The sequence below is a fragment of the Saccopteryx bilineata genome, chromosome 5, assembly GCF_036850765.1.
Source record: "Saccopteryx bilineata isolate mSacBil1 chromosome 5, mSacBil1_pri_phased_curated, whole genome shotgun sequence".
In the NCBI taxonomy this organism is placed as follows: Eukaryota; Metazoa; Chordata; class Mammalia; order Chiroptera; family Emballonuridae; genus Saccopteryx; species Saccopteryx bilineata.
In genome coordinates this window covers 144,384,068-144,406,595 of record NC_089494.1, presented here as the reverse complement: position 1 = coordinate 144,406,595, position 22,528 = coordinate 144,384,068, and the positions used below count along the sequence as shown (strand labels likewise).

The 22,528-nt window shown below is 37.1% G+C and overlaps 1 protein-coding gene across 8 annotated transcripts in view; it reads right to left on the bottom strand.

Moving 5' to 3' along the window:
- The window catches only part of NEBL (nebulette), a 501,273-nt gene that overhangs the window by 46,370 nt on the left and 432,375 nt on the right, over window positions 1–22,528 (bottom strand). For 5 of the 8 annotated variants that reach the window (XM_066233811.1, XM_066233816.1, XM_066233813.1 and 2 more), the window contains 4 exons: window positions 14,983–15,093; window positions 14,706–14,816; window positions 11,438–11,542; window positions 9,534–9,626 (listed from right to left, as the gene is read on the bottom strand). The exons of 2 other annotated variants lie outside the window; for them this stretch is intronic. In XM_066233811.1, coding sequence (XP_066089908.1) covers window positions 9,534–9,626; window positions 11,438–11,542; window positions 14,706–14,816; window positions 14,983–15,093 — 420 coding nt within the window. The remainder of the gene's footprint in view (window positions 1–9,533; window positions 9,627–11,437; window positions 11,543–14,705; window positions 14,817–14,982; window positions 15,094–22,528) is intronic. One more of the 8 variants, XM_066233814.1, reaches the window with a different exon arrangement.

Here is a 22,528-nt window from a genome sequence, read left to right as displayed (position 1 = left end):
TAAGGGAAATGCTGTAGTTTTTGCCCATTGACCCTGATGTTGGTCGTGGGTTTGTCATATATGACCTTTATTACATTGAGGTATGTTTCCTTTATTCCCACTTTGTTGTGAGTTTTTATCATAAATGGGTGCTGCAATTTATCACATGCTTTTTTTGCATCTATTGATATGATCATGTGGTTTTAACCCTTCATTTCATTTATATGGTATATCACATTATTGAATTGCAGATATTTTACTAACCTTGCAAAACCAAAATAAATACCACTTAATCATGGTGTATGATCTTTTAAATTTATTGCTGGATACAGTTTATTAATATTTTGTTGAGGATTTTAGCATCTATATTTGTCAGGGATACTGGCCTATTATTTTCTTTCTTTCTAGTGTCTTTATCAGGTTTTAAAATTAAAATAATGTTGGACTCATAAAACAAGCTTGGGAGTCCTCCCTCCTCTTGAATTTTTTGAAACAGCTTGAGAAGGATAGAATTTATCAATAGTTCTTCTTTGAATGTTAGGTAAAATTCACTAGTGAAGCAATCTGGCCCAGGACTTTTGTTAACTGGGAGCTTTTTGACTGTTTCAATGTTACTAGTTCTAATCTATTAGATTCTCAGATTCTTCTTGATTCAGTTTTGGAAGACTGTATATTTCTAAGAATTTATCCCTTTCTTTCAGATTGTCCAATTTGTTGGCATATGGTTGTAATAGTTTCTTACAATTGTTTGTATTTCTCTTTTTTTAATGTAATTTTTAAAAATTTTTATTTATTTATTATTTATTCATTTTAGAGAGGGGAGTCAGAGAGAGAGAAAGACAGAGAGAGAAAGAGGGAAGCAGGAAGCATCAACTCCCATATGTGTCTTGACCAGGCAAGCCCAGGGTTTCGAACCAGCAATCTCAGTGTTCTAGGTCAACGATCTATCATTTGTATTTCTTTGCTGTCAGTTGTTACTTCTCCTCTTTCATCTCTGAATTTAATTTGGATCTTCTCTCCTTTGTTCTTGATGTGTTTGGTTCCATATTTGTCAATCTTGTTTATCTGTTAAAAGAACCAGCTCTTGGTTTCATAGGTCTTTTTAGGTCTTTTTTATTTTTTTAAGACTATTTCATTTATTTCTGCTCTGATCTTTATTATTTCCTTCTTTTTATCCACTTTGGGCTTTGTTTATTGTTATTTTTCAAGTTCCTTTAAGTGTAGTTAAATTGTTCATTTTAGATTTTTCTTGTTTCTTGAGATAGGCCTGCAATGTTATGAATTTCCCTCAGGATTGGTTTTGCTGCTCCCATACATTTTGGGTGGTTGCTTTCATTTCATTCATTTCAAGGTATTTTATTTTTATTTCTTCTTGATCTCATTGTTACCCCATTCATTGTTTACTAACATGTTATTTAGCCTCCATGTCTTTGTGTGTTTTTCAGGGTTTTATTTGTTTTTGTTTTTTTTTTATGATTGATTTCTAGTTTCATGGTCAGAGAAGATGCTTGGTATAATTTAAATTTTCTTAAATTTATTGAGACTTATTTTGCGTCCTAACATGTGGTCTAGTCTTAAAAGTGTGCCATGTACAATTGAAAAGAATGTATATTCTGTTACTTTGGGGTAAAATACTCTGAAAATACCAATTAAATCCATCTGTTATTTGAGGTTGCTAATTCCTTGTTGATTTTCTATCTGGAAGATCTCTCCATTGATGTCAATGGGTGTTAAAATCCCCTACTATAACTGTATTATTGCCAATCTCTCTCTTTATGTTCATCAAGATTTACTTTATATATGTTCATGTGCATCTATGTTGGGTACATAAAAATTTAGAAAGGTTGTATCCCTTGTTAGATTGTTTCCTTTATCATTGTGTAGTGTCTGTCTTTGTCTCTTGCTATAGTTTTTGTTTCAAGTCTATTTTGTCAGATATAAATATTGCTACCACAGCTTTTTTCATTTGCATTTGCATAAAATATCACTTTCCATCCCTTCACTTTCAGTCCATGTGTACATTTTGTTCTGAAGATGGTCTCTTGCAGGCAACATATACATGGGTCTTGTTTTCATATCCGTTCAGCTACTTATGTCTTTTGATTGGAGTATTTAAGCCATTTATCTTTAAAGTGATTATTGATAGATATGTATTTATTTCATTTATTCTTTTAACTATGTTTCTCTGAATGTTTTTCTTCTTCTTCTTAAAGCAAGATCTTTAACATTTCTTGTAGTACTGGTTTGTTTGTGATGAACTACCTTAGTTTTTCTTATCTGGGAAGCTCTTTATTTCTCTTTCAATTTTAAATGACAGCCTTGCTGGGTAAAGTTGTCTTTGTTATAAGTTATTGTTTTTTATCACTTTGATTATTTCATGCCAATCCCCTCTGTCTTGATCTCTTTCTGTTGGGAAATCAACTGACAGTCTCATAGGAGCTCCCTGGTAGGTAAGTAGCCGTCTTTCTCTTGTGGCTTTTATGATTCTCTCTTTGTCTTTAACCTTTGCTAATTTAATAATTTAATTATACTGTGTCTAGGTGTGGGCCTCTTTGGTCCCATCTTGTTTGGGACTCTCTGTGCTTTCTGGACTTGTGTGTAATTTTCCTTCACCAAGTTAGGGAAGTTTATGGTCATTTTTTTCTTCAAATTGGTTTTTTTGTTTCTTGTTGTTGGGTTTTTTTGACAGAGACAAAGTCAGAGAGAGGGACAGATAGGGACAGACAGGAAGGGAGAGAGATAAGAAGCATCAATTCTTCATTGTGGCTCCTTAGTTGTTCATTGATTGCTCTTTCATGTGTGCCTTGACTGGGAGGCTACAGCAGAGCAAGTGAGCCCTTGATCAAGCCAGCAACATTGGGCTTCAAGCCAGCGACCTTTGGGCTCAAGCCAGCAACCATGGGGTCATGTTTATGATCCCAAACTCAAGCTAGCAACCCCGCGCTCAAGCCGGCAACCTTGGGGTTTCAAACCTTTATGTCCCAATCCGATGCTCTATCCACTGAGCCACAACCTGGTCAGGCTCAAGTAGGTTTTTTTCTCTTCTCTCTCTTTTCCTTCAGGAACCCCTATGACGTGAATGTTTTATGCTTCATGTTGTCTCAAAGGTTCCTTAGCTATTCTTATTTCTTTTTAATTCTCTTTTTTTCTTGCTGCTCAGATTCTTTTCTGTTGTCTTTCAAATCACTGACTCAAACTTATGCTTCATCTAACCTACTACTTATTCCTTCCAGTGTATTCTTTATTTCAGATATTGTAACCTTCATTTCAGACTGGGCTTTTTTTATGGTTTCTATGTCATCTTTCATGCTACTTTGAACTCTATATATGATAAATTGTTTGCCTCCATTTGATTTAGCTCTTTTTCTGGAGATTTCTCCTGTCTTTCATTTGGAGCCTGTTTCTTTGCTTCCCCATTTTGGCTGCCTCTTTGTGCTTTGTTTTTCTGTTTATGAGATAGATCAGTTATGACTCCTAGTCTTCATGTGGTGGCCCACGTACTAGGTACCCTGTGAAGTCCAGAGGTGCAGTCTCCCCAGCCACCCGAGTTTAGTGCTCCAGGAATGTCCTCTGTGTGGGTTACGTGGACCTTCTGTTATAACTGAGCCTTGATTGTTAGTGGTTTGTTGGTGCATGGGGTAAACCCTCTGGCTGGCTGACTGTGGACCTCAGCTGACCAAGGCATTTGAGCTGCAGTGCAGGTGCTGACCACATGAAGCAGAATTTGCCTCAGTTGAGTTTGCTGCCTGCCAAGATCCCTTTGGGTATGCTGCTTGGAAAGCTTATTTGATCCTGTTTTGATGTTGCCTGAAGCTGGCCACTGGTGTGTTGGTTCTGGGCCTCTTGGGAGGGACTCTGGTGCAGGCCAATGAGACTGCCTATGACTGGCCTTCAACAACTTATTTGGAACTAAAAGCAATAGACAGTTTGTGGTTGCCTCTGCTGTGCCTGGGTGCACCCAGGACAGGCCAAGCTGTTCACCAAGTTCAGCTTTTACCAGCACTAGGCTGGCAGTCAGGTCAGCAAAAGTCCCAAGGTACCCAAGTTCTGCCTCTGCCTGCCTTTATCTGCCTCCACCTGCTGGCTGCTTATTAGGCTCAGTCATTTAATGATGCTCTGGCTGTATACCTCAGTAGGGTATAAGATCCACAGGGTGAAGTAAGAGGGAGTCCAGAGAGGGAGGCTATTACTTTCCCCCAAGTTGATGCCGCATGGATGGGAGTGTCCCACCCAAGAAATATGGTGTCTGTGATTTGGGAGAATGACTCAGCACAGGGATCCTGGTGACTGTCTCTTCAGCTCCCTCCACAGAGCCACAAACCCCATACACCCCTCACACAATTCTATTCTGCTTTGCCTTACCTCTGATGGAGCCCAGGCTGAATGGCTACAAACAAAATTTTGTGCATTGTCCCTTTAAGAGGATGCCTTTGCATAAAGCAGACTGTCATCTCTCCCTTGCAGAGAGAATCCCCACTGCTTTTCACAGCCAGGTGTTATATGAATATCTCTTCCCAACTCTGGTGCTCTGGGGTGGGGAGCTTGACTTAGGGTTTAGACCCCATGCTTCTCAGGGGGAGCTCCCCACAGCTAAGATATCCCTCTGAAACCTCAGCCACTACCTATGGGAGTGAGGCCAGACCTTTTCATGTCTCCACCTTTCCTACCAGTCCTGATGTGGCTTCTTCTGTAAATACCTGCTTATAAGACTTTTCTTTAACTAAGCATCAGTTGTTTACTCAGGATGATTGTTCTATAATTTAGTTATGATTCCATTATGGTCCTAAGAGGAGGTGAGTGTAGCTTCCAGCCTCTTCACCACCATCTTGGATCTCAAAATAAAGCTATTTTTAAGGGAGTATTATCTTTTCATGATAAATTAGGGGCACATCAGAACAACTTAAGTCAAGATCTAATAATCAGCAGTCTACTTAACTGCATCTACATATGAACCACATTTAACCACACTACACCTTCCCCTCCTTGAGTAAGCCTCGCATCCTGAGCATGTTCAGTTTGCTTTGCCAGGAAGGCCCTCCATCATGAGGGCCCAACCTTTATTAATTCTTAAAGATCTAACTCAAATGTCACTCCTTCTCCAAGACTATTCTTCTCTCTTACTGACACGGCCTTTCTTCTCAGCATTTCCACAACATTTTGCAAGAGGAATTACTACTTATTATTAAATGAGATATTGCATGTAGAGTTCTCAAAAAGTACAGTAAACTCCTAATAAATATTAGCTATTGTTATAATACTTAAACAATGCATAACCGTTTCTTAGTCTTATGTCAGTTTCTTCTAGTGTCACTGAGAATATTCATAGCCCCTAACCTTAGGGTATACCTCACTCATCTTTAAATTCCCCCAAGAACAATAATATAGTGGGAATTCAGTAACAGTTTTGTTTTTTGTTTTTTTGATAAATAAATGCACACGAGGCATTGGTAGGTATAGTGGAGGACATAACTGTGTGAAATCTTATCTCTATCTTTTAAGTGTAATAGGACTTCACCTTTGTAATTGTCATGTATGGTACTAGCCAATAAAATAGAAAACAATACTTAAAGAAATATGATAACATATTACTAATGTTCTTCTCATTTTCTCTAACTCTCTTTAGCTCTGGATGATCAGAAATGGCTGTTGCATGTTTTATCTCTTCTTTGTATTTCACCTACATAATTTATTTTTAAAAATAAGTATTATTGAACACAAGGCTTTAAAAAGTTAAGAATTCTTCATCTGTAACTATCATATAATTATTATAATTTCAACATTAATTTTCCTTCAATAAGAATATAAATTCTTGTTTTATCTGATACTGTCAGGATTTCTTTATATACAGTGCAAATAAGTCCATATCTATTCACCTATCCATCACTGTAGGAGGTTTTTTTTAATTATTATTATTATTATTTTTTTTTGTATTTTTCTGAAGCTGGAAATGGGGAGAGACAGTCAGACAGACTCCCGCATGCGCCCAACTGGGATCCACCCGGCATGCCCACCAGGGGGCGACACTCTGCCCACCAGGGGGCGATGCTGTGCCCCTCCGGGTCATTGCTCTGTTGCAACCAGAGCCACTCTAGTGCCTGGGGCAGAGGCCAAGGAGCCATCCCCAGCGCCCAGGCCATCTTTGCTCCAATGGAGCCTCGCTGCGGGAGGGGAAGAGAGAGACAGAGAGGAAGGAGAGGGGGAGGGGTGGAGAAGCAGATGGGCACTTCTCCTGTGTGCCCTGGCCGGGAATCGAACCCGGGACCTCTGCACGCCAGGCTGACGCTCTACCACTGAGCCAACCGGCCAGGGCCTGTAGGAGTTTTGTTTTGTTTTGTTTTTGATTTTGTGGCAGAGACCGAGAGAGTCAGAGAGAGGAACAGATAGGGACAGACAGACAGGAAGGGAGAGAGATGAGAAACAACAATTCTTTGTTGCAGCTCCTTAGTTGTTCATTAATTGATTTCTCATATGTGCCTTGACTGTGGGGCTACAGCAGACTGAGTGACCCCATGCTCGAGCCAATGACCTTGGTCTCAAGCTGGTTAGCCTTGCTCAAACCAGATAAGCCCATGCTCAAGCTGGTGACCTCAGGATCTCGAAACTGGGTCCTCCGTGTTCCAGTCCGACACTCTATCCACTGCACCACCACCTGGTCAGGCAGGAGTTTTTTAATTAAAGTAACAAATATTGCTTAAGAAAATAAATTTTATCCTTATGCAGATGCACAAAAAAACCCTTGGATATTATTATAAGAAATATAATATTTGTTATTTTCTATCCAAAATGTAGTTGTTATTTGTTAATATGTTAATTAAATTTTAGCATCTATTTAAAGGCAAAAGTCAAACTTAGTTAGCTATAGAGTCTTGGAAACACTGCTTATTTGACTGAGAGAATTCAAATAATCCAGAAAATATACATGGCCAGGATAAAAGCCTAGAAAGGGAGAAGCAGAGGCAGATGGTCTAAAAGCAGAAGCCACCATGTCCTAACCACTATAGAAAAGCCAGTGGCGGAAACTCAGGAAACATCTTTTACCCACACAAACACAGTGGAGAAAGCCAGCCTATGTCCTGTCATACAATTCACTGAAAAGCTCCTCTTTTAAATCTGTTTAGAGGAATATCAACCCAACAAATGGTAATACCAGCACACTGTTATGCATGGGATAAGAAACAGCTCTTTAACTTATGAAATGATTAATGATATCATATCAGGTATTATCTTAACAGGGTAAAATTCATGGAAAATTTGATTCAAGAAAAAATACATATGCAAAATATATATACAAAAATATAGGCTAGTCTTAAGAAGTACACATTAAAATTTAGCAAAAATTTAAATCTACCAAAAGAATCTTAGAAATCACTTGGTAATGGTTAAAGTGATTAATTAAGGCTAAAATTTATGCTATGAGTCACAAAAATGTGGTACCTCAGTATCTCAGATATCACCTATGCTTTGTGTCTATGGATTTAATGTGAGTAATAATGCCAATATTAGTCTGGATCCAAAAGAGTTAAACTGAAAGTACACTGAAACAGCCTAACTCTAAATAAGATTCAAAAATAGTTCTTAGAGAAAGCTAATAGCTAAAAGGCTTGTACTCTGGAGGTGGAAAATGTCGAGATCTTTAAATGTTAGAGAATCATATCTCGCTTTGACAGATCTAGCTAATCTTGAAAGGGCAACTTTCCATTTGAATACTAAGAAGGAGTTTATGGCCCACCCTCATAGAGATACAGAGCCGTGTGTTTATTGTTTGCTAGAAGAAGCAGTGGGATGCTGGGAGAAGAAATGATATACTGTACTACTTTGTGTGATTTTCCTTGGGTGAGAAGTTAAACATGATTAAAGATGAACGTTTTTGTTTTCCATGTGACTCTAAACTAATCAAAATGGCAAAGTCATTCCACTGTAGGCAATTGAATTGCACCCTACAGAACATTTATAACATTATATTCCAGTACACTGATGAGTACATTTCAAATATTATCATTTGAAAGTGGAGAAAACAAACACTTTATACTTCTCTGCCAAACTAATTTCTCTGCCGGACCTAAGTGTTGTCTGAGACAGATTCTATGCTGGAACACAACACACATAAATACCCTCATCACATTAGAATCCTCTTGTACTTCCTGCAGAAGATAGCTTCATTCATGCTACAGAGATTTTATTGCACCAGTACTCTTAGATTTTTTATAAATTCAGATTGAAGTACATTTTTTACAGCATTACTTGCTTTTCCTGCTCTTTCTCCCCAATGCATGCTCAGAGTCTGAAATGAATGCCATGCAACTATCAGAGATCCTGACAGATGACTTGAATCAAGGAATTTTTACTTGGATTACTTAAACAAAGGCTCTGCCTCCAAGGGTGGAGGTAAAGAGCAGGTCAAAAAGGGGAGTTAAGAAAAGAACCCTTTAGGCCCTGGCCGGTTGGCTCAGCGGTAGAGCGTCGGCCTGGCGTGCGGGGGACCCGGGTTCGATTCCCGGCCAGGGCACATGGGAGAAGCACCCATTTGCTTCTCCACCCCCACCCCCCTCCCTCCTCTCTGTCTCTCTCTTCCCCTCCTGCAGCTGAGGCTCCATTGGAGCAAAGATGGCCCGGGCGCTGGGGATGGCTCCTTGGCCTCTGCCCCAGGCGCTAGAGTGGCTCTGGTCGCAGCAGAGCGACGCCCCAGAGGGGCAGAGCATCGTCCCCTGGTGGGCAGAGTGTAGCCCCTGGTGGGCGTGCCGGGTGGATCCCGGTCGGGCGCATGCGGGAGTCTGTCTGACTGTCTCTCCCCGTTTCCAGCTTCAGAAAAATACAAAAAAAAAACAACAAAAAAGAAAAGAACCCTTTTTACTTCCTTAAAAGAAACAGAACAGATGGGGGAATACCTATTGGAGGTAAGAAGAGCAATTATCCATTATCAATGTCAAGTACTTTTGTTATTGTTCCCATAACATTAAGCATCTCCCCCACCCACCCCCCAAGATCAAAAGGAATTGGAAGGTAAGTTAATCTACAAATGATAGTTAAAATATATGTTTTTCTTTGGTAGGAGCAGAAGTAGAGGCGAATGGGGCCTTTGAAACCTTCACTTAAGCCACCAAATAAATGTTCTAAGGCCTTTAATCATTCTCCAGGGTAAAATTCCTCTCTTCCACATTGCAGAGAGGTACTGAAATTTATCCCTTCTCTGAAAAATTTAATACAGTGAGAATTCTGTTTAATAAGATAAAATCTAACCCTAGATTTCATGACTCTACTATTAAAGTGATCGATCTCTCGTGCACTACACAGAGCATAACCCTAGATTTCATGACTCTACTATTAAAGTGATCGATCTCTCGTGCACTACACAGAGCAAGATGAAACACTGCTCCAGGTCCAAGGGGAACAAGGCTATGGTTTTCCTTCTGAAAGCTTGGATCTTTGATAGTTGACAAAAATAGCATGTCAGCAAAGTGAAGAATAAAAAGAAAAGGCAACCAGTGTAGTAAAGAATGAAAAACATTTATCTAACTTACATTTGGAAAAGATAATTAACACCATAGAGAACTTACTGAACTAATATTCTGCTGATTTTTCTTCACTCGTTCAATCTCTGGAGTATCTTTTACTGCTGTGCCAGCTCCTACTTCTTTCTTATAAAATACCTTTATCACAAGAGAAGGAAAAGAATAAATATACGCTTATTAGCATTCATGTCTTAGGCTTAATACTTATTATACAAAGACAATTTCTCAGGTCTTAGAGTAATGTGAATATAGCTTCTATTTATGAGTACCAATGGCAATTAAATAGTCCTTTGTGCCTGACCAGGCAGTGGTGCAGTGGATAGAGCATCGGTCTGGGATGCAGAAGACCCAGGTTCGACACCCCAAGGTTGCCAGCTTGAGCGTGGGCTCATCTGGTTTGAGCAAGGCTCACCAGTTTGGACCCAAAATTGCTGGCTTGAGCAAGGGGTTACTCGGTCTGCTGTAGCCGCACGGTCAAGGCACATATGGGAAAGCAATCAATGAACAACTAAGGTGTCGAAACAAAAAACTAATGATTGATGCTTCTCATCTCTCTCCGTTCCTGTCTGTCCCTGTCTAACCCTCTCTCTGACTCTCTCTCTGTCTCTGTAAAAAAAAACAATTAAAAAATAAAATAAAATAAATAGTCCTTTGTGAAAATAAATGTCCAACTTTGGTTTCTTAAGTGATAATCTTACAAGTAACCCTCTTATCCATGTTCTAGAGCATGCTTGGTACCTTATATGGCTACAGATTATTGGCTCTAAGAATATAAGTTGGAAAACTAGAGTTTCCTTCTTCAAATATACATGCCACATAGGTATTTGAGAAAAGTCAAAGCGCACATTGTAAAAGTTCACTAAGTACTTATCATTTAACTCAAAAACAGCATGAAATGTTAACCAAGTGTTACTCTCCAAACATAAAGACGCCTCATTCTCTTTAAAGAAAATATTAGCTCTATCATCCATATCAGCATAATTTAGAATTTTCCTCACTTTCCACCTTATTCATTATCCTTCCCATCTCTCCACCTCTACCAACATCTACCCCTTTCAAATACAAAGCAAAATAAAAAAGTGCTCTACAAAAAATAAGTAAATAAAACTTTATAAGAAAGCCATAAGGACAGAACAAATCCCTTTCTTGGTATGTGGTAACCCCGCAGGCCTCAGTGAGGGTTGGGAGAGTGCAGTATAAGAGATGGTTTCCCCCAAAAGCTAGAATACCATGAAACCACAGGAGATAAGGGCCAAACATACTTTTTCTCTGACTGTGCCTTCCAACAGGAGCCCCTGCCTAGCACAGCCTGACTGTGGAGGCCTAGGGTGCCTGCCCAGAATCAGCACTGGCCATTTATTAGAAAGCAGAAGATATTCCAGAAGTCATCAGACTCACTAGAATTTATATTTTGATGAGCTAATTCTACATTAAAACACTGGTTGTATGGTCAATTTTTATCATTTTAGAATTCAAGTTCATATATCCCTTAAACATAGACCCAATCTCTTAATTAATGGTACTGATAGAATATATTAGTCAAAATAAAAATATGAAAGTTTAAGAATTGGCTAAAAACTAGTAAATCCTAGATATATTATCAGTGCAAATAATCAATAACTAAGAAGGAAATCATTTCATATGACTATTTTAATCTTCAAGATAAAAATCTGTATAGAAAATTAGACTTCTTTCTGGAGTGAAATTTTAAAATTTTGTTAAAAAGAACTATAGCTTATACTAAAGAAAAAAGTTGATTTTGTAATTCTAAAACACTAATAATAGATTATAAGCTAAAAGAATATTTGGTATTCTTATTAAAGAAATAAGGATTTCTTTAATTTGACAGGAAATTCAAGCAGTGTAGCAAGAAATCAGACAATGAGGGCAAAGGCTCTCTTTACAACATAAAATTTCAAGGAGGCAACTAAACAAATAGGGCTACTCACTGCACTAATGTTTTGTTGAGTTGTCTTAATTCTCTGAATTTCGGGAGTATCTGCCACAGTAGAATAGTTGGAAAGCATCTTCTCTGCTTCGTCTTTATATTTTTTCTAGAAATAGAAGTAGTTAATATCAATCTGAAACTTTGTGTGTGCATGCACACGCATGCATATGTACATATATGAGAGAGACAGAGACAGAGAAAATGATAATGATACTCCTTCCAATTTTACTATACCACATGACTGGAAATTATATCCTATGATTAAAAGCAGTTGTTGACATATAGCAAAAATAAAGGGAGTCTGCAAACAGGGTAAGCCAGCAGTTCCGGGAGCAGCCTCCCCTCTGCTCAGACAGCGGTTCCCTCCCCCACCTCATCCACTCCACGGCCTCAGGAAGGCCATGCCACTCTCTGTTTTGTCCCATCCCTGTTCAAAGTTGCCCCATAGTTCCTGCAAGTAACCTGGCTCTCTACATCCACCTGTTTTCATGCTTCTAGTTTTATGCTCTGCTTTCTAATTCAGATAAAAATACATTTGAGTAAGGCAGAGGTGTTAGTATTTTTGTACTTAAGATTGAGATTTTTTTATCTGTTAAATGTACTATATGAGCTTCTGATACAACCTGGGCAATACCTTCTACTAGTACCAGTATTTACATAATACCACGTAATAGGCATTGTTCTAAAAATTGAACACACATTAGCTCATTTAATTAACCACATAAGCAGATAGGGTATCATTATTCCCTTTTAATGAGAAACTGAGTCATTAACTAAGAAGTGTCAGAACTAGGATTTAAAACCAGGCACTCTAATTCCAAAATCAGTAAAGTTTAACGTAGCATACTATTGCTTGTCAGGAAAAGTAATTCATCGTTTATGTTGAAATGCACCATAGCATCATTACATCCTCTAGAATTCCACTATATTTAAAATAATTAAAATTCCTTATAATTAGATGTATTTTGTGTCATACTCAAAAATAATCAACACTGGTAAGTTAAAACAGAAATTCTGACAGCTTGGGCATCACCTCCTCTGGAAATCCTTTACTTTCTGATAGTGTATGTCATAATGGTCTGTTTGCATAGTTATTTGATTATTAGACTACCCTGTAGCTCCTCAAGAGCAAAACCCTATCTAATTTTGCATGTAGACGGGTACCCAGGAAGTATTTGCTGAATGAATGAATGAATGGACTTGTTATTCTTGAGACAGCAACTTCCCTCCACTGACTTGAATGGCCATTTGCCTATTTTATGTCTTTATCAAGAATATTAGTTCAGCTGACATAGTAAGAGCCAACTTCTCCAAGGTCACATGCTACCATGAGACAGGGGACAGATAAACATATATATCAGGACCGTCCTGACTGATGTGTCGTCTGAGGAGGCTGTGAAGAAGACTCCTTTGACATTTGACTCTGCCATCTTGGAAGTTTTTAGTTAGCAGATGTTTAGTGCCTTGCTTATGGTTTAACCAGAATTTTAACAAAATTGGTAAAAAGTTATTTTCAGAATAAACTCCATTACCAAATTTAGTTCTTTCATCAGTTGTCTATAACCATTTATTTTCCCTTTATTATTTATTTTCCATTAGGATTCATTCTTTTCCATGTAAATTTTATAGCAAGAAAAGATTTCACTAAGGAATATTTTTGCTCAGATCAGATTTTAATTCTCCATCCATTAAATGTTTTCTTTTTGGGGTCATTATTTTTCCCATATCAAGTTTTTCTAGAGGATACATTTGGCAAATTACATCTTATGAAGAAATTAATTCTTAATTTTACTTAATATTCTCTTTCGCCTTATACTTTGTGCAGTGTTATTCCCTTTTAGTTTTAGTTGGAAATGATTATCTTTATGATAATATTCAATTTAATATGGGTAAAAGACAACTTATTTGTAATCTTGTCTCTGTAGGGTGAACATTAAAGCCAAGTATGCAATAGCTTTTGGGTTTTTTGTGTTTGTTTTTTTTTAAATCACCTTTATCATGTTGAGGTATGTTACCTGTATTCCCACTTTGCTGAGAGTTTTGATCATAAATGGGTGCTGGATTTTATCAAGTGCTTTTTCTGCATCTATTGATATAATCGTGATTTTTATCTTTCCTTTTGTTTATGTGATGAATCACATTGATTGATTTGTGAATATTGTACCAGCCTTGCCTCCCCAGAGATCATATGATCTCACTTATATATGGAATCTAAGGAAACAAGTGAACTGAGGAACAGAATAGAGCAGTGGTAGTCAACCTGGTCCCTACCGCCCACTAGTGGGCGTTCCAGCTTTCATGGTGGGTGGTAGTGGAGAAACCAAAGTATAAATAAAAAGATAGATTTAACTATAATAAGTTGTTTTATAAAAATTAATTATGCCAAACTTAGCAAAAATCCGACATAAAGTACTTGCTAAGTAATTTTTATTATATGCTTTAACTTGCTGTAACTCTGAAGTTACTTCCCTACTTTATAAATCACCATTACTGTGGAACCAGTGGGCGGTTAGAAAATTTTACTACTGACAGAGATACAAAAGTGGGTGGTAGGTATAAAAAGGTTGACTACCCCTGGAACAGAGGCAGAGGCAGGGTCACAGGGACCAGAGGGGCAGCTGTCAGAAGGAAGGGGGATGAGGGGATGAGATCAGAGATGGTGAAGGATTAGTGATATTGAATATACATAACACAAAGATACAGATAACAGGACAGCAAATCCCAGAGGGAAGGGGGGAGGTGTTGGAGGGGAGCAAAAGAGGGTGAAATGGGGGACGCGGGGAGGGGGTTGGGGGTGCTATATTCAGTGGGGCACTTGAATCTATGTTAACACAATAAATTAAAATTAATAAAAATACTTAAATAAGAAAAAGAAATAGATAAATGTAAAGAGAAATAATCAATGTCAAAAATTCATAGCATTAAATAATTATTCTACTGTAAAATTTGTTTATGATAAAGATTTTAAAGTTTTCTTCTTATAAAAATATAAATAAATAAAAAATAAAATAAAGTCACAATGTCCTTGGACACAGAACAGGGGTCCCATGGGGAAGCTGTGACATTGAATAATGTCTGTTGAATTGAATCTGCAGCGGTTGTCCCTTTCATTAGTGAAGTTAGTTATGTTTGGCCAGTGGTTCCCTTTCAACAGAGTGCAGCGACTTGACTTCAGTGTCTTTAAAAAGGAGTCAATCACAGAAACGCAAGAAACACGTGGTGACTGGATATGAGAATACATTGTTCTGAGCCGTGAACTCTCTACCAACCTGGCTGTAGATCTGAGATGCCCTCTTGGCTCGAAGCATATCTGGCATGTCCACGCTCACTTGCATTCCTTTCCCTTTGATTTCATTTTCCAAGTCTTTCTTATATTCTATCTAAAAGAACAAAAAATGGTCTTTAGAGCTTTGCTTAACCTTCCATAGCAATGCAGATATTTATGTGTAACGTGTCGCAAAGCTACAGGTGTGGAAGTGCTATTTAAACTCCTCTATATACAATTCAGTGTGGTTGTTTTAAGCTTCATATGTACACATTTCTTACCTGGCTGGCCATTTCAGATGCCTTCTTGGCTCTCTGGATATCCAGAGTGTGTGGGCTCACCTGCATGCCCTTCCCTTTAATTTCAGTCTCCAGGTCTCTCTTATAGTCTATCTGTACAAAATTCAACATGCAATTAGGGCTCTAAAATAATTTGAAAAACTGAATTTCAACATCTGAATAATGACTTTTGGCGATATACTGGACCTTTATTTCTTTTATTTCTATAGATCTACAGTTTTACCTTGCGGTAAAAACATGACTTGGAATGGCTTAGTCAAAAGTAATTAGGTGGCCTGACCTGTGGTGGCGCAGTGGATAAAGCCTCGACCTGGAAATGCTGAGGTCGCCGGTTCGAAACCCTGGGCTTGCCTGGTCAAGGCACATATGGGAGTTGATGCTTCCAGCTCCTCCCCCCCTTCTCTCTCTCTCTCTCTCTCTCTCTCTCTCTCTCTCTCTCTCTCTCTCCCTCTCCTCTCTAAAATGAATAAATAAAAAAAAAATTAAAAAAAAAAAGTAATTAGGAAGCTTTTTATATTCACCTGAATTAAGAAAGAAGACATAGGTAGTCCAGGGAAAATTTTATATTTCAATATGGTAAAATTGATAAATTATAGGTTAATATATCACTCAGTTCATGAACATCAATAAAATGCGATTATAAAATTGTCACTTTTTGCCCTGTAGTGAAGGATTGCTGGCTGCTTCCCTGAAATCTGACCCCTCTTTCCCCTTGAGCTCTCTGATGTACCACTGCTCCCCACTTCAAGCCACTCAACTTGGGTGACACTGCCCAGATGCATGAACTCTGATGGACTTTAATCAATCATTATAACCTATCCCTGGCTCTTCATGATTGGTTCAGGGATGGGTGCATTCTTTTTCCACACAAACTATCAAAAGACTTTCTCTTTCCTTCTGGATATAAAGGAAGTAACCCAAAGGAGCTGCTAGATTACCCTTGTGAACAAGAAAAGAAAGCCTGCCTAAGAACTCAGTGAAACTGAAACTGAATTACATGGTTTGAGTTCTAGATCAAGCTATGTCTAAGAATTCCTCTGCTGTTTAACACAAGAACAATAAATTATCTGTTTTTTTGAGCTAGCCTGAGTTGGATTATCTGTTACTAACTAAATATCAAAATTACACACATAACTGTTTTAAGAGACTCTTGTAACACTTTAAAATTAATTATTATAAAATTCAGCAATAGTACAGTTTTTAAAATGCATGCTATTTTTCTTTTTTTTTTTTTATAATTTTATTTTTTTAATGGGGTGACATCAATAAATCAGGATACATATATTCAAAGATAACAAGTCCAGGTTATCTTGTCGTTCAATTATGTTGCATACCCACCACCCAAAGTCAGATTGTCCTCCGTCACCCTCTATCTTGTTCTCTCTGTGCCCCTCCCCCTCCCCCTTTCCCTCTCCCATTCCCCCCTCCCCCCCGTAACCACCACACTCTTATCAATGTCTCTTAGTTTCACTATTATGTCCCACCTACGTATGGAATAATACAGTTCCTGTTTTTTTCTGATTTACTTATTTTGCTTCGTATCATGTTATCAAGATCCCACCATTTTGCTGTAAATGTTCCGATGTCATCATTTCTTATGGCTGAGTAGTATTCCATAGTGTATATGTGCCACATCTTTATCTAGTCATCTATTGATGGGCTTTTTGGTTGTTTCCATGTCCTGGCCACTGTGAACAATGTTGCAATAAACATGGGGCTGCATGTGTCTTTACGTATCAATGTTTCTGAGTTTTGGGGATATATACCCAGTAGAGGAATTGCTGGGTCATAAGGTAGTTCTATTTTCAGTTTTTTGAGGAACCACCATACTTTCTTCCATAATGGTTGTACTACTTTACATTCCCACCAACAGTGGATGAGGGTTCCTTTTTCTCCACAGCCTCTCCAACATTTGCTATTACCTGACTTGCTAATAACAGCTAATCGAACAGGTGTCAGGTGGTATCTCATTGCTGTTTTGATTTGCATTTCTCTAATAGCTAAAGAAGATGAGCATCTTTTCATATATCTGTTGGCCATTTGTATTTCTTCCTGGGAGAAGTGTCTATTCATATCCTCTTCCCATTTTTTTATTGGATTGTTTGTTTGTTTGTTGTTGAGTTTTATGAGTTCTTTGTATATTTTGGATATTAAGCCCTTATCTGAGCTGTAGTTTGAAAATATCATTTCCCATTTAGTTGGCTTTCTGTTTATTTTGTTATCAGTTTCTCTTGCTGAGCAAAAACTTCTTAGTCTGATGTAGTCCCATTCATTAATTTTTGCCTTCACTTCTCTTGCCATTGGAGTCAAATTCATAAAATGCTCTTTAAAACCCAGGTCCATGAGTTGAGTACCTATGTCTTCTTCTATGTACTTAATTGTTTCAGGTCTTATGTTTAGATCTTTGATCCATTTTGAGTTAATTTTTGTACAGGGGGAGAGACTGTAGTCCAGTTTCATTCTTTTGCATGTGGCTTTCCAGTTTTCCCAGCACCATTTATTGAAGAGGCTTTCTTTTCTCCATTGTGTGTTGTTGGCCCCTTTATCAAAAATTATTTGACTATATATATGTGGTTTTATTTCTGGACTTTCTATTCTGTTCCATTGGTCTGAGTGTCTATTTTTCTGCCAATACCATGCTGTTTTGATTGTCGTGGCCCTATAATAGAGTTTGAAGTCAGGTATTGTTATGCCCCCAGCTTCATTCTTTTTCTTTAGGATTGCTTTGGCTATTCGGGGTTTTTTATAGTTCCATATAAATCTGATGATTTTTTGCTCTATTTCTTTAAAAAATGTCATTGGAAGTTTGATGGGAATTGCATTAAATTTGTATATTGCTTTGGGTAATATAGCCATCTTGATTATATTTATTCTTCCTAGCCAAGAACAAGGTATATTCTTCCATCTCATTATATCTTTTTCTTTTTTTTTTTTTTTTTTTTAGAAAATTTTTTTTTTCTTTATTCATTTTTAGAGAGGAGAGAGAGAAACGGGGGGAGGAGCTGGAAGCATCAACTCCCATATGTGCCTTGACCAGGCAAGCCCAGGGTTTCGAACCGGCGACCTCAGCATTTCCAGGTTGACGCTTTATCCACTGCGCCACCACAGGTCAGGCACATTATATCTTTTTCAATTTCCGTTAACAATGGTTTATAGTTTTCATTATATAAGTCCTTTACATTCTTTGTTATGTTTATTCCTAAGTATTTTATTTTTTTTGTTGCAATCGTGAAGGGGATTATTCTTTTGAGTTCCTTCTCAGTTGTTTCATTGTTGGCATATAGAAAGGCTATTGACTTCTGAATGTTAATTTTGTATCCTGCGACCTTACTGTATTGGCTTATTGTTTCTAGTAGTCTTTTTGTGGATTCTTTGGGGTTTTCGATGTATAGGATCATATCATCTGCAAAAAGTGATAGCTTTACTTCTTCTTTTCCGATATGGATGCCTTTTATTTCTTTGTCTTGTCTGATTGCTCTTGCTAGAACCTCTAGTACCACATTAAATAAGAGTGGAGAGAGTGGACAACCCAGTCTTGTTCCTGATTTAAGGGGGAAAGCCTTCAGTTTAGTGCCATTTAATATGATGTTAGCTGATGGTTTATCATATATGGCCTTTATCATGTTGAGATATTTTCCTTCTATACCCATTTTGTTGAGAGTCTTAAACATAAAATTGTGTTGTATTTTATCAAAAGCCTTTTCTGCATCTATTGATAAGATCATGTGGTTTTTGTTCTTTGTTTTGTTGATATGGTGTATTACATTAACCGTTTTACGTATGTTGAACCATCCTTGAGATTCTGGGATGAATCCCACTTGATCATGATGTATTATTTTTTTAATATGTTGTTGTATTCGATTTGCTAGTATTTTGTTTAGTATTTTAGCATCTGTATTCATTAGAGATATTGGTCTGTAGTTTTCTTTTTTTGTGCCATCCTTGCCTGTTTTTGGTATGAGGGTTATGTTGGCCTCATAAAATGTGTTTGGAAGTATTGCTTCTTCTTCAATTTTTTGGAAGACTTTGAGTAGAATAGGAACCAAGTCTTCTTTGAATGTTTGATAAAATTCGCTGGTATAGCCGTCAGGGCCCGGACTTTTATTTTTGGGGAGGTTTTTAATGGTTTTTTCTATTTCTTCTCTACTGATAGGTCTGTTTAGGCTTTCTGCTTCTTCTTGACTCAGTCTAGGAAGGTTGTATTTTTCTAGGAATTTATCCATTTCTTCTAGGTTGTTGAAGAAATGGCATAAAGTTTTTCATAGTATTCTACAATAATTCTTTGTATATCTACGGTGTCTGTGGTGATTTCTCCTCTTTCATTTTGGATTTTGTTTATATGAGTTCTTTCTCTTTTTTCCTTGGTAAGTCTTGCCAAGGGTTTGTCAATTTTGTTGATCTTTTCAAAGAACCAGCTCCTTGTTCTATTAATTTTTTCTATAGTTTTTCTGTTCTCTAATTCATTTATTTCTGCTCTGATTTTTATTATCTCCTTTCTTCGGCTGGTTTTGGGTTGTCTTTGTTCTTCTTTTTCTAGTTCCTTAAGGTGAGAAGTTAAGTGGTTCACTTGGGCTCTCTCTTGTTTGTTCATATATGCCTGAAGCGATATGAACTTCCCTCTTATCACTGCTTTTGCTGCATCCCATAGATTCTGATATGTCATATTGTCATTTTCATTAGTCTGTATATATCTTTTTATCTCTGCACTTATTTCTTCTTTGACCCATTCATTTTTTAAAAGTATGTTGTTTAGTTTCCACATTTTTGTGGGATTTTTTTCCTCTTTTTTGCAGTTGAATTCTAGTTTCAAGGCTTTATGATCAGAAAATATGCTTGGTACAACTTCAATTTTTCTGAATTTGCTGATGTTGTTTTTGTGGCCCAACATATGGTCAATTCTTGAGAATGATCCATGTACACTGGAGAAAAATGTATACTCAGTCACTTTGGGATGAAATGTCCTGTAGATGTCTATCATATCCAGGTGCTCTAGTGTTTTGTTTAAGGCCACTATGTCTTTGTTGATTCTCTGTTTGGATGACCGATCTAGAGCCGTCAGCGGTGTATTGAGGTCTCCAAGTATGATTGTATTTTTGTCAGTTTTTGTTTTAAGTTCAATAAGTAGCTGTCTTATATATTTTGGTGCTCCTTGGTTTGTTGCATATATATTAAGAATTGTTATGTCTTCTTGATTCAGTGTCCCCTTAGCCATTATGAAATGGCCATTTTTGTCTCTGAGTACTTTTCCTGTCTTGTAGTCAGCATTATCCGATATGAGTATTGCTACACCTGCTTTTTTTTGGATGTTATTTGCTTGGAGTATTGTTTTCCAGCCTTTCACTTTGAATTTGTTTTTATCCTTGTTACTTAGATGAGTTTCCTGTAGGCAGCATACAGTTGGATTTTCTTTTTTAATCCATTCTGCTACTCTGTGCCTTTTTATTGGTGAGTTTAATCCGTTTACATTTAGTGTAATTATTGATACTTGTGAGTTCCCTATTGCCATTTTATATCTTGCTTTCTGTTAGTTTTGTGTCTTGTTTGATCCTTCTCTTTCGTTTTTCTATCTTTTTATTTGGTTGTATTCCATACATCTTTCCTCTGTTGCTATCTTTTTTATCTCATGTGCTTCTGTGGTGGTTTTTTCAATGGTGGTTACCTTTGAGTAATGAAAAGGGTCCCTACCCTGTTCATTGTAGCGAACTATTTTGTGAGTACTTTTGCACTCCCTCGTCCTTTGCTACTGTTAATCTCCATCTTCTCCCCCTCTTTCTTTTTGTTGTTGTCACAGTTTAAATTTGGTTTTATTGTGTTCTTCTTGGAGCTTTTACTTGTGGCTCTGTTTTTTTTTTTGTTCTTTGTATCTGATTGGAGAACCCCCTTTAGTAATTCCTGGAGTGGGGGTTTTCTGATGATAAATTCCCTCATCTTTTCTGTATCTGTGAATGTTTTTATTTCTCCTTCGTATTTGAAGGATAGCTTTGATGGGTATAGTATTCGTGGCTGAAAGTTCCTCTCTTTCAGGACTTTAAATATTGGGGTCCACTCTCTTCTAGCTTGTAGAGTTTCTGCTGAGAAATCTGATGATAATCTAATGGGCCTTCCTTTATATGTTGTATTCTTCTTTTCCCTGGCTGCCTTGAGAATTTTTTCTTTGCTGTTGGTTTGTGTCAATTTCATTATGATATGCCTTGGAGTAGGTTTGTTGGGGTTAAGAAAACTTGGAGTTCTGTTTGCTTCTTGAACTTGAGGCTTTAGTTCTTTCCACAGGCTTGGGAAGTTCTCATCTATTATTTGTTTGAGTATGTTCTCCATTCCACTTTCTCTCTCTTCTCCCTCTGATATACCTATTATTCTTATGTTATTCTTTTTGATGGAGTCAGATAATTCTTGTAGGGCTATCTCATTTTTTTTAATTTTTGAGTCTCTTTCTTCTTCTCTCTGTTGTGCCTCAAGTTGCTTGTCTTCTATTTCACTAATCCTCTCTTCTATCTGACCTGTTCTATTAGCTAAGCTTGTTATTTCGTTTTTCACCTCGTGAATTGAGTTTTTCATCTCTGTTTGATTTGTTTTTATAGTTTCAATTTCCTTGGACATATATTCTTTGTGTTCATGGAGTTGTTTTCTGAGCTCCCTAAATTGCCTTTCTGTGTTTTCTTGTATATCTCGGAGGATTTTTAGTATTTCTATCTTGAATTCTCTGTCATTTAGCTCCAAGGTTTCCAATATATTAAATTTTTTCTCCATAGATTTTTCCTCATCTAGCTGTGTTACCTCTCTTTCTTTTGTATCCATGATATTCGATTTTCTCTTCCTTAATGGCATCTGAGGGTGGTTTTGTTGATAGTATTAATGAGATTTAATAAAGAATAAAAAGTTAAAAAAAATAACAATAAAAAAAATAAAAAATCGAAAAGAGTTGTTTTTTTTTTAAAAAAAATAATGAAATAAAGAAAAATAAAATAAAAATTAAAAAAAAGGAAATTATTCCCCCCCTCCTTTTTTTCTCTCCTCTCCTCTCCCCTCTTTTTTGAGAAAATCTTGTGGTGGACTGTGAATTATAACAAACAATGCCTGTGATGGAGGGCCTGAATTGGGGAAAAGTAATAACGGGGCAAAAAAAAAAAAAAAAAAGAAAAAAAGAAAAAAAAAAAGGAAAGAAAAAAGAAAAAAAAAGAGCGTATGGACCCACAAAAAGCAAATAAGGAAAAAATTTGGGTCAAGAATGAAATGATTTGCTTTTAGGTATTGGTTGTCTAAGAGTTATGATGAGAGGAATAAGAGGAAAACGGAAAAATGGGGGGACAAATTAAAAAATTACTATTGTATTTAGTGGAACAAGAACTAGATAATATGGAGAGCTAGGGATGAGAGCACTGCTAGTGAGTTAAAAAGGTGAAGTAAAAAACCCCCAAAATGCCACAAACATAGGTTTGAGTCCCAGATAAGATAATTTGTTTGTTATTGAGGTTTGAATGAGAGGAGATGTAAAGGAGAAAGGAAGAAACTAATATAGAGGGAGAAAAGA